General features: G+C 44.0%; 1 protein-coding gene across 1 annotated transcript in view; it reads left to right on the top strand.

Annotated features, from left to right (window-relative positions):
• Positions 1-12,233, top strand: part of nrxn2a (neurexin 2a) — a 91,920-nt gene that overhangs the window by 31,285 nt on the left and 48,402 nt on the right. Inside the window, exons 7-8 of the mRNA XM_060056227.1 lie at positions 1,879-2,040; positions 8,143-8,572. Coding sequence (XP_059912210.1) covers positions 1,879-2,040; positions 8,143-8,572 — 592 coding nt within the window. The remainder of the gene's footprint in view (positions 1-1,878; positions 2,041-8,142; positions 8,573-12,233) is intronic.

Raw genomic sequence — 12,233 nt, 5'->3', positions numbered from 1 at the left:
CTCTCTCTCTCTCTCTTTATCTCTCTCTGCTCTCTTTCTCGCTCTCTCTCTCCATCTCTCTCTCCATCCCTCCCACTCTCTCACTATCTTTCTGTCTTGTTGTGCTGCCTGACTTTCTCTCTCTGTCTCTCTTTCTCGCTCTCTTTGTGCTTTCTGCCTATCTCTCTCTTTCTCTCTCTCTCTCTCCTTATGCTATCTGACTTGCTCTCTCTTTCTCTCTCTCTCTTTGTGATATCTGACTTACGCTCTCTCTCTCCTTGTGCTTTCTGACTGAGTCTCTCTCTCGCTCTCCTCCATACATACGACAGTGCTATACTTTTACGCTCAAGCCTTACATGACCCCCACCCCCTCCACCCCCCAGCCCCCTATTGAATCATTTATTCCTCTATTTTTAGGCCATCACGCGAACCAAAGCAAACATTTTGTCAGTGTTTTATGTTTGTCTTTCCTCTTTCTACAGAGAAAATATGACCTCAATTCTGACACTTGCACTAAGCAGCAGTAGCAGATCTGTGTGTGTTTGTGTGTGTGTTTGTGTGTGTGTGTGTGTGTGTGTGTGTGTGTGCATGTGCGTGGGTATGTGTGTGTGTGTGTGTCAATACGACAATGATTCTGCAGACGGACAGTGCAGGTTATCTCAGTGTATTGGTTGCTTGCCCTGTCGTATAAATCAGAGACCTTGTGAGACGGCGTAGAACGACAGCTCTAATTTATACCTGGGACTGACATTAATTACCGGCTGGGACGTATTATTATTATTATTATTATTATTATAGCAGTCAGATGTCCCTCCGGTGCTAGATTAGAAACCATTATCCTAGTGCTCATAACGAGGAGGCAGGCCTGAGGTGGAACGTCACTGTGTGGACGCGTACGATACGCCTGTGATCTCTGTGTGACCGAGGAGATTGCTCCGTAACGAGGGCGAAAGCTATCTTTGATGGTGGCTGGGCGGTTCAACCCTGCTGGCTCGCTGGCCCACGTAGGCACTGCGCCTTGCAGCGCTCCAGGCCGACCTGTGGTCCCAGGCCATGTCCTTCCCTCCCACCTCCCAAACTCACTTCATATACATGCACCACCGCAAGGTCAAAGGCATGTTATCTACAGGCCTTCGTAGCATCTTTCACAAGTTCTATTCAACGTCAATGAATGTACAGTGTGAACTGTTTGCATAGAAACCGAATTAGAACGAGGCATGTTGGCGATGCATCTTTGGTGTCTTACCATCTCGCACATGGCCCAGCTGTCACCGGGGCATATGTGAGAACTACCATTTGACTGTTGAAGCTACTTTTAGCCACTCTGATGGTTTAGCGTTTAAAACATGGTAGAGCGGGGTATATAAACAGTGTCAGGGTCAGCTGTTCCAATCCCTCTGGAGGCTCTACTTATGCTTACAACGCGCAATGTATTGTCCCTTTTGATAAAAAGCATCTGCCATTTGGGCAAATGTTATATTATTAAATAACCTCCTGTTAATTTGATACGCTTAACAAAGACATTCAGACATACAATTAGTTATCTAAACATTAAAATAGACATTTTATGTGCATAATAAAGGATAATAAAGGATAAGATCCACTTCTTATCCCTGATGGGAATGTACAGTTAAATCATTTAAAAGATACAAGTCCTAAAATGAGAATGCTCACAGAACTAGGTAAAATGCACGAAAAAAATATAGACGGAATATAACTTTATATTGTGAATATAAATTAAAGAAAAATAATCAGGTATTCGCAGTGTATCCGTGGATAGCTATTATTCAAATTAGATTTTACTGTCTACTGTGGTGTACTATTAAGTACACCTAATTGTTGTGTTTCACTCCCACTCCAGACTCTAAACATGATTATCTCCAAAATGGCCCCCTGCAGGTCACCATCCTGGTGGACGGCATCCTGACCACCACGGGCTACACCCAGGAGGACTACACCATGCTGGGCTCAGACGACCTCTTCTACATCGGCGGGAGTCAGAACACGGCCGACCTGCCCGGCTCCCCCGTCAGCAACAACTTCATGGGCTGCCTCAAAGACGTGAGTACGGCCCCGTGCGGAGGCTTTTCTACACGGCCGATAGCAGGGGGTGTCTTCTGCGTGGGTGAAGGCGTCCCGCATCCGCCCGCCAGCCACATCTCGCTAGGCTCCATTGATTCCGCGGTTCTCCGGTCTGCTTTTGAAGGAGAAATGGGTCATGCGGAGTGCAGCGCTGTGAATGTATGATTACCTCTACCTGGTTCTCTCGAGGAGAAGGGGACCGTTGTAACACATGTAAATTAGATTCAGGGATTTTTGTTTCAGCAGGAAGCACGTCCTTCTGCTGGCCCCTTGCTTCTATATTCTTGGGGAGGTTTCACTGAGGCGTGCGACCTGTTGCAGCCATTGTGAGGTCTCTGGGATACACGTGCTGCACGGATATGAGGCTATACGGCTCTAGCATTGATGTTGATATAAAGTCAGAGAGAAAGGGTAATTAATTAGGGCTCTGGCAGTCGAAGATGGAATCAACTCGTTTGGTGGTCAATAAGTTGGATTGAAATAACAACCAACACAGGTAAGAAATGTCATTATGATTTCAGAAGTGTTAAAGAAGGCACATCTCTATATCTTGCTCAATAAATTTTTGATCCAGTCATGCGGAATGGGAAGTACTTGAGGACCTGTTGAATATGCAGCATGAGTTAACCTCCTCCACTCTGCCTATTACTTCTGCAAATCATTGCCAGACGATTAAAGCACGGTACCAACAACAACAGCCCTTAAAGGTTCAGTTATTCTGAGAATCGCTGCCATAGTCAACGTCAATAGGATGTTTCATTAAGACGTGTTGTTTTAACCAGTGTTAATGCGGGTCATGCTGCAATTAGAAGATCATAGTGAAAAGTCTCAATCGATTTTTACGGGAAAAGGGTTTCACGTTTAGGGTACGTTAAACCTTAGGAACATCCGGAACACTTCCAAGATGAAGTTGTATAAAGTTGATCCTGATATTTGGATGTGCTACAATGGTGATGGCGCGCTAATTAGAACCGTCTGCACAAGGAGAACATTGGAGACCTGTGTAGCCTTTAGCTGACCCAAGGGTCTTTGCAATTAGGCATTAGTGACATTACGGATGCACAGATCATGATGTGAGAACTTTGGGATAAATAACCCGCATTTAACCCCCCTCCTGTGTTTCTTAATGGCTTATTCCTGCCATTACTTAATCACCCCCTAGCTAAGAACCGGTTTAATTAACTCTTCATTGCTAGCGAATTCTGGATGATTCGTTCCCTGGGTTTTGATTTTGGTTGATTCCAGGTAATACCGCCGCCTGGTTTATTAGGAGGTCATCCCGCATAGATCATTGTCCTCTGGTCAAATATTGGTTCATCCTGGCGGGAATGATTGGACAGTGCTAACTGATTAGTTTCACGCTTTGTTGAGCACACCTTGATCGTGATTGATGATTTGCCGCGGTGCACTGCCGCTTCACATGAGCGGCGAGGTCGGCATCTGAAGGGTGTTGATCTAAGGAAAGCAACCGGCTTCACTCACAGTCAAGGCAGAGCTGTAACACGAGCAGGATAAGAAAAAAGTCCCTCAAGATAATAAGACATGACTGATGAGCGGGACTGATTAGCTAATCAGCACCGGCTAGTGCTGCACGTGACAGCAGCGCTGCTTAAGGCACAGGAACCATTTGGATATAGTAAAGCCGCTGTAGGTAGAGAGAGAGACCTCTCCCGTATCTTTATACCGTCTCCCTACGATTCTCTGTCGTTTGATTGACAGGCAAATTATGGATTAATTAAACCAATCAGGGCAAAGATGCCCTGATTGCCCGAAATTCTCGCTCACTTTTGACCAATCAGGACATCCCTCCACCTTTAAGAGACAAGAAATTGATATTCCCACTGAGCGTTTACGTCACTAAGAGCTGACGGATGTTTGTCGCGTTTCTAACAAATGAGTTTCACAATCTTACCATTTTAAGGGCCTGCGTTCTAACAATTTGCTCTCGGCCAGTTATCCAGTGTTTCCAAACAGTTTCCCATGCCAAGGACAAGAGGCTGATGATGTTGACTCTTGACATTTTAGCACCAATGGTGTGAGTTGGCTGGCGCCCTTCCCTTTGTCTTGTGTAATCCCTAATCAGCAGTTTGGCTCCTCTGACATTCAGAAGTGAGGCATTGGACGTGACATTACAGCAGCTGCTCCATGCTGTTGTTAAGCCTGCTTCAGACAAGCATAAGACAGCACGGGAGTTCACTAAACATTGAAACATTTCTCCTGGTTAGCCTGCTTCGCAAAAGCACAGGAGAGTGAGCACTGTTAGCACCATAACTAGCTATCTAGCTATGCTACTAACGAGCTAAGGTTCACTAAGCTAGCTAACTTTCTCAATTTGTTTGCCTGCTTCAGAAGAGAATGGCAATAGGAGAGGTGGCATGGGAAGTCCCCCTAATTAGCTGAGGTTCACAGAACTAGCTGACTTCAACATGAACACAAGAGAGTAACCGCACATTCATTAAACTAGCAAAGGTTAAATGGACTGGCTCACTTTCTCTGCTGGTTAGCCTTCTACAAACTAACAAAAGAGTTCAATTGTTAATCTGCATGAGGAGAGTAGGGCCTAGGAGGAGCAGTGTAGTACAGCAGAGTTAGCAGCATTTAACCTTATACTAGGGTAGGACAAATTATTGAAAAGCATTATTTGTCATATTTTTTTAATAATCGAAAGATCTGATCTGTGGATGTCGCAGGCCTGTCATAAGCCTGTCCAACCATCAGCCAGAATGAAATAGTTGTATGGCCTCCCTGTCTGTCTACCTACCTAGTCATGTGTTGAGGAGTGGCTGTGGTGGGAGCAGTAAACAACCGAAAAGTAAACAATCATTTTTGGGTTTTGTACTTTCAAAATCTTAGTACTCTGGATGTTTTCCCCAAAGATACCTTAGCTTTAATGTGCAATACTAGTTTGTACCCTAACCCTCGAAATAGACTGTATGAGTCTAGTTCTAACGGTTCATTTTCAGAATGGATTATAGTTCGACGTGCCTTAGTAATGTGGGTGAATGTCATGCATAACTAATGTATGCTTCCTCTCATATTCATACATGGATTGAATAGTTATTGCAAAACAAGAATATATTTCATCTTCATGCTGATATCAAAGTTTAAACACCCTGCTCATTGCTCATATCATTGGTGTTGGTAGAAAAGCCAATGATTGCCGCAGGGTATGCACGTAGTAATTGAACGCCTCCTTCATCTCTCTTCTAGTTGGGCTGGACAGTATGCTGTAAATAAAATAGAAGTTGTAGGTCTGGTAGGTAGATGAGGTACAGAAATGGACCAAAATGATTCAGAGTTCTGAAATATTGAATAGCAATGCAACAGTTTGCTTGTTATGATTTTATTGTATTTCCAAAAAAAATTATCCCTTGTATTATTATATATTATTTTTTGTATTGTTTTTTTTATAATTATTTTACATACCATCCCTCCTAAAGTGAAGGATATCCATGTGCCTCAATTGAATCCTCCACGTTGCTACATTGAGAAATAATACCTCCGTCTGCTGGGAAATTAGTGGTCGGATTCAGTGGTTCTCTTTTTTGATTGCAAGGTCAGCGCTCAGCACCCTGCCCATATTTCTCCATTTGTGGGCAGAGTATAAGAAATCATCAAATTACTTCAGGAAATTGCTTGAAAAACAGGCCCAGTATGAATTGGAAGATGTCTTATCTGGTTCTAAATATCAAGTTGTTACAAATTATATTTAGTGGAATTGTCATTCTCCGACACCATATTTGTGAACCATCCCTAATGTGTAATATTGGATTATAATTCAGTTTATATTTCCATGAAAAGATTAAATGGATTCTATTGCATCAAATGATCGAGTCTCCACTTCCAAACAAACCTATTTGAAACAAGATCTTGCTATTTTCTAATTATATTAGTAGCATTACTTTTGATCATCTCTCTTCACTTGGGATATCTCTAATCAGCTTTTAACTTTCACAAAGTGTAAACGTCAATTTATGCAGGGTTGTATATTGTTGTTGATGATTTTTATGAATAAGCTGCTTCTAATTTCTTCAAGTGACTTGATAGCTTAGTTGTGGTTAGTAAGGTTGACTCCCGGCAGAAAGGTCCTGGGTTTGAACCCAGTTGTCCCTAGTGTATTTGTCAATGAGCCAGATTGCTCTAATATAACCCTAACTCCTAATTAATTACCAGTTTTCACTGCAATTCCCTTTGGCTAGAAGTGCGCTAAAAAGTGTTTGTCAAATAGGATGCATGAATCTCTGCCTTGTGACCCTGTTAATCTACATCATCTTGGTAAATATATCATTAAGACTGAAGATTATTCCAATCTCAACAGATCGCTGTAAAAACACAGCACTTAGAGATGATGAGTTACAGCGGATACGCTACAGACTTATCTCGTCTTTATAAATCAATCATGAAATGTTTTACGATTGTAAAAACAAAGAAGAAAGAAATTATTAAACTAATTGATATATGATGCAAAATTCTGCATCATACAGAGCATTGATTCTGATACATACAGAAGCAAAAATTAAAAAGCTCTTATCATGTGATACAAGCTTTATAACAGCTATGAGGGCCATTGCTGTTATAAAGCATTATGAGAGTATTTATACTCATAATGAATCCCACCTGTGGAGATACAGTAAGTAGACCTTGTAATTAATAATAAAAAAAAAAACGATTAAACAAGAAGGTAATCATTATCTTTACAGGGACAAAGTGAAACAGTCCCTTTTTATAAAGCAGCCATGAATATTTGATTTAGTGTGTGACATGAGTCTCCAACCAGAAGGCCTGTCGGACACCTTCCAACTGCTATTTGCAGTTGTCTGCATGGCGGTTCCCGGTTGATGGCGTGGCTGCCTCAGCGGCTGCTTTAGTTGACAACGTTGCCAGTAGAGATCCAGGGAGTCTGACTGAATGGGTCCGGGCAGTTTGGTCGCCCCTAATACAAAGTCAACGGTGCAGCTGGAACAGTGGGTGGGCCTGATACCCTGCGTATGCTTCCTCAGACCTCGCAGAGCTACCGCCTGCGCTTTTGTGTGGGCGCGAGGGGGAGGGGGTTGCAGCAACTCAGCACTCAGCACCCGCGTAGAGGAACACGTTTGCAGTGCTTGCTGGGACTTGTAGTTAGGGTATAAGAGTTAAAAGAGCTCAGATTAATTAAAAACTCAAATGGCTGTGCGGGCCAGATTTAATTTGACAGAGGGTCTGATCGGGCCTCTGTGCCTTATGTTTCACACATACATTCTATACTTTCTCTATTTTCTGTGTCCCTTATTTAATTGCTTCTCACCTTCTGTTGTATGCCTTCATACTCCTGTATTGGTCAAATTGAATATAAATGTAGAAATATTTCTACATCTGTTGGGTCCGACCCCTGGTGACTCCTGCGTTTCTCTATGCATGTAAATATATTGAATGTATTTAGGACGCCTCCTCAGAGGGTAAACTCCTCTACAATTAGGTTTCCCGTTGTTCTAAAAGGTGAAACGGACGCAGTGTGCGGTTTTGCATGCGGCCGAGCGAGGGAACTATTGCGTTTCCCCCGTGTGCGAGTGATTTAGCGTTCTCTCACTGGACTTATTGATTGGGAGCCGCTGCCGGCCGGTCACGTGAGCGCAGGCCTGCTGGCTGCTCTAATTATGCCACTTACTTTTATCCTCTCGAGGCAGGTGTCGGCGCACTGTTTGACAATGAAATCTAATATTTTGAAAAAATGAAAAAGGTTCAAGCTGAGGCTGCTTCAAACCATCTCCGGCCGCCGTTTGGCCGGAGATGTGTGTCACACGGTAGTCATAAGCCCGATTCCCATTTCTTTTTTTCCCCCTCAGTCATGTCACACGGTCGTTTTCCAGTGTGTTAGCCACGGCGTTTAGCAGCTTCCCGACTGAGCATCCGTTCCTATCAGGACGGGGGGGAAACCGCTGGTTCATCTCCTGCCGGATGTCCCTCTCGTGTGCCCCCCTTCCTCTCTGGCCCTACCCCCCCATCCACGTGCCCCCCTTCCTCTCTGGCCGTACCCCCTGCCCACGTGCCCCGCCCGTCTGCCCCTCTCCCGCCTCACCTGCGCCCCGCCCCGTTTCCCTGCAGGTGGTGTACAAGAACAACGAGTTCCGGCTGGAGCTGTCGCGGCTGGCCGAGCAGCGGCACCCCAAGGTGGGGATCCACGGGGACCTGGCCTTCCGCTGCGACGACGTGGAGGCCCTGGAGCCCGTGTCCTTCGACGCGCCCGCCGCCTTCCTGACGCTGCCGCGCTGGAACACCAAGAGGACCGGCGCCATCTCCTTCGACTTCCGCTCCACCGAGCCCAGCGGCCTGCTGCTGTTCGGCCAGGGCAGCCAGAGGGCGTCGGCCCCCGACCGCAAGCCCCGCGCAGACTACTTCTCCATGGAGCTCCTGGACGGCTTCCTGTACCTGCTGATGGACATGGGCTCCGGCAGCATCAAGATGAAGGCCAGCGCCCTCCGGCTGACGGACGGCGAGTGGTGCCACGTGGACTTCCAGCGGGATGGCCGCAAAGGTAGGCCCGCTGCCTCGCTTTGGTTTCTTTCATTTGTAGGGTCTTTGTAAACGAAGAACGGTTCTCATGTGTTTAGGAGGACTACCGTGTTATTCCTAACTAACAGGTATGAAGCGGTTACACGGGGGAATCCTCTGTTAACTCTTGGATGGATTTATGGATTTCCAGAGTGGCAGTTTTCTACCGGCTGTGCACCTTGTCTCAAGCTAGTGTCACGTGGGTTTTGTCCATTTTCTCTTTAACCTTATCACTGTCACGACTGTTCGGATCCCATTGTTGTTAGCTGTTAGTGGAAGCTCTCATGCTACACTAACCCTTAAAAGCAGGGGTTCCCTGTTTCACCACCAGGTGTGATGTTGTGCTTGTGTTCTCTGTGTCTGTATGTGTGGGTGGGTTAGGTTTAGGGTTAGGGTATGGGTCTTATTGCATATGGTTACATTGTGTGCACGGTAACTTAGGTACTGTGTTTAAACATGCACCTCTGTGTTTAAACATGCGGCCTATCTGTCTATCTGTCTATCTGTCTATCTGTCTATCTGTCTATCCGTCTATCCGTCTATCCGTCTATCCGTCTATCCGTCTATCCGTCTATCCGTCTATCCGTCTATCTGTCTATCAGTCTAACTGTCTATCTGTCTATCTGTCTATCCGTATATCTGTCTGTCCGTATAACTGTCTGTCCGTATATCCGTCTGTCCGTATATCCGTCTGTCCATCTGGCCGTCTGTCTGTCTTTCTGTCAGTCTGTCTATCTGTCTATCTTTCTATCGGTCTATCCGTATATCTGTGTGTCTGTCGATCTGTCTATCCGTCTATCCGTCCGTCTGACGATCTATCTATCCGTCTCTCTGTATATCTTTCTGTCGATCTGTTTATCCGTTTATCCATCTATCCGTCTGTCTTTCCATCGGTCTATCCATCTACCTGTATACCTTTCCGTCTGTTGATCTGTCTATCCGTCTATCCGGCTATCCATCTATCCGTCTGTCGGCTTCTGTTTATCTATCCATCTATGTTGAACAGCCATTACAAAGCCTTTCAGACTCCTTCATACAGTGTCCCCCCCCCAGATATAGGATGGGTAGATCAGAGCCTACCAGTTGTTACAGTCCACCGAGCGGCCTGCTAGGATTGATCTGCCCGTCATACATCTGCGGGGACACTGCCACGTGTGATGTCGCTTTGGGGTCCTTTCTGAAATGGCCTGTAATGGCTGGCCAACGTCACACCTGGTGGGGAGATAGAAGCTCTTAAAGTGGCTGTGATGGGCCTCCATGATGAGTGATATGATGGCTCCCTGCCTGCTGGGCTGGGGCACTCGCAGTGTTTCAGAGTCTTTTGTTGCGTGTCGTGGAGAATACCAATGCTAGATCATAAACAACAGAGGCACACAACATTGAATTATTTTGCAACATTGAATCATTATTTTATCACTGTACATGTTTTTTTTTTATAGTTTTACCGTTTTTCTCAGTCGCGTTGGTACATTTCTCAGATCAGAATTGAAATTTGCAAAACAGTAAGTGCATTTCTCAAAACAATTCGTACAAATAGCAAAACACCATGGATTTCATGCAAAAGCCATTCTCTTGCTCAAAATCCTTAGTTAGTTTCTCAAAAGTAAATATCTGTGTCAATGAACATGTCAGTGCCATCACAATTCCTTGTGTCATTGTGTACGGACAAGTCCTTGTGTCATTGTGTACGGATAAGACAGTCAAATTGCTTAGTCATGTTGTCAATATAACAGTGTACTCTGGAGGGATGTTCTGATGTAAACTATGGCTAAAGTTTTTAAGACAATTATTGTAAATTGTAAGTTACACCTTAGTGTTTGTGGGAGATTGATTGCAAGAGACTGGACCAGATTCACATTTACGCTTTTTTTTATATTTTTTTTGACAGACCATGTCATTGCTAGAAATGTGAACATAGGAAAATCTCCTTAGGGTAAACTGTACATGCATTGCTGTAGGAATTACAGTGCAGTCTTCCTACACCTCCTGACATTCCGGTCTGTTGGGCCACAAATTCACATTCTCACGCAGCCTCACTCCTCTTCCTCTTCCTCTTCTCTCTGGCTGTTGACCCTGTCCAATTCCTTGTCCTTCCATTGTCAGACGATGTAACATTTTGTTGTGCTCCAACTATATATATACTTGCCAGTTCATGGTTCAGGAGATGCACCTTTGAGCTATTTCAGTAAACTGGTTGATCGTTGGTTGATCTAACACTTCACACATTTCCCTTCTTTAGAGAGGGTCAAGATTCACCTGGTAGTAATTTCAATTCAGGACGGATTTAGAAAAAAAGTCTAATGGAAACAAATGTATATAAATATGCTTAACATATGTTATGACAACTTGTTCATAACTTGCGTTATGACAACTTGTTCAACCATTTTGCATGTAAAGACTTATGCAATGAACTAATGCCTTAATGTTGTGGGGATGAGACTATTCAAGAGACCCATTACAATACATTTTGATCAACATGACATAAGCAATTGATAATGTAGGAAAGAGCAGAGAATTGTACATAATCATTTGCATGAATGTACCAAAGCATTTGCAACGTGTTCAAAGAAATGAGAAATTGCTTCTTTGATGTGCACAAGTGACACAATGATGTGAAGATTGAACAGGCAGTTTTGAGAGTTTCAATTCTGATCTGAGAAATGTAACAAAGCGACTGAGAAAAACTGTAATTGCCATGGAGCTGATGAAAATATTGGGAGTAATGATATCCAAATTATTATCATGTGACATTTTATATTATTTAATTTGAAATATGGACACGGGGTTTGAGGAATGATATCAGACATTCGACTTTGAAAAGGTTTTTACCTCAATTTGATTGTTCTAATATAAAAACGGTCTGTTCAAAAAAATATTGTGAGGATAAAGAATTGAACCTGGACCAGCCCTTCTGCTTCTAGTGGCAATGCTAAACCCTCTGTGTCTGCGCTAAACTTCTCAGATTCTAACTCATTCCCATTGTGGCACAAAGCACGCATATTCATTAACATTCGTGCATATTCAACACATGTGTTCTCGGTTAATTAAGTAGTGTTATTTTTGGTCCCTATAATATATGTGTGACATTTTCAGAAGAGCCTTTACCCTTCTTCTAAAATGGCTAATTATGCAGTCCACCACTTCCTGTTGTAAAATGACATGCCCATATTAGGATAGCCACCTAATAATAACCTCACATGCTGCTATTTCCTTTTTTTCTGAAGCAGGTAACAATGTTAAAACCCTGGTCGATTTGTCTATTTTAATGAGTTGCTTTGCTGCTGGTGGAATGAGTTTGACTCTCACATTTTACAGAAAACCTCACCTCGCTCATATTTCACAAAATCATTCTTCCGTTATTCTTTCTTTGGGAGAACTCTAAATCCACACTGTTGAATAAACCAACAACAGCCTCTCCCACACTTATTCACTGTATGACTGCTACTTCATCCCTTCACCTTGAATTCTATTACAACCCACGCTCACACCTGTTCCCCTTACTTTGTATTGCAATGCAAATTAATGTATATGCACTCCCTCGCTCTTGCCTTCCCTCCAACTCCCTCCCCTCCCCCCTGCCGTTCCTCCCCCCCAACCTGCCTCCCTCCCCTCCCTCCCAACCTCTCTTCCTCCTTCCCTCCCCT

This window comes from Gadus macrocephalus, chromosome 7 (assembly GCF_031168955.1).
Source record: "Gadus macrocephalus chromosome 7, ASM3116895v1".
In the NCBI taxonomy this organism is placed as follows: domain Eukaryota; kingdom Metazoa; phylum Chordata; class Actinopteri; order Gadiformes; family Gadidae; genus Gadus; species Gadus macrocephalus.
The sequence above is the reverse complement of the archived record's forward strand: the minus strand, read 5'-3'. Positions and strand labels throughout refer to the sequence as shown.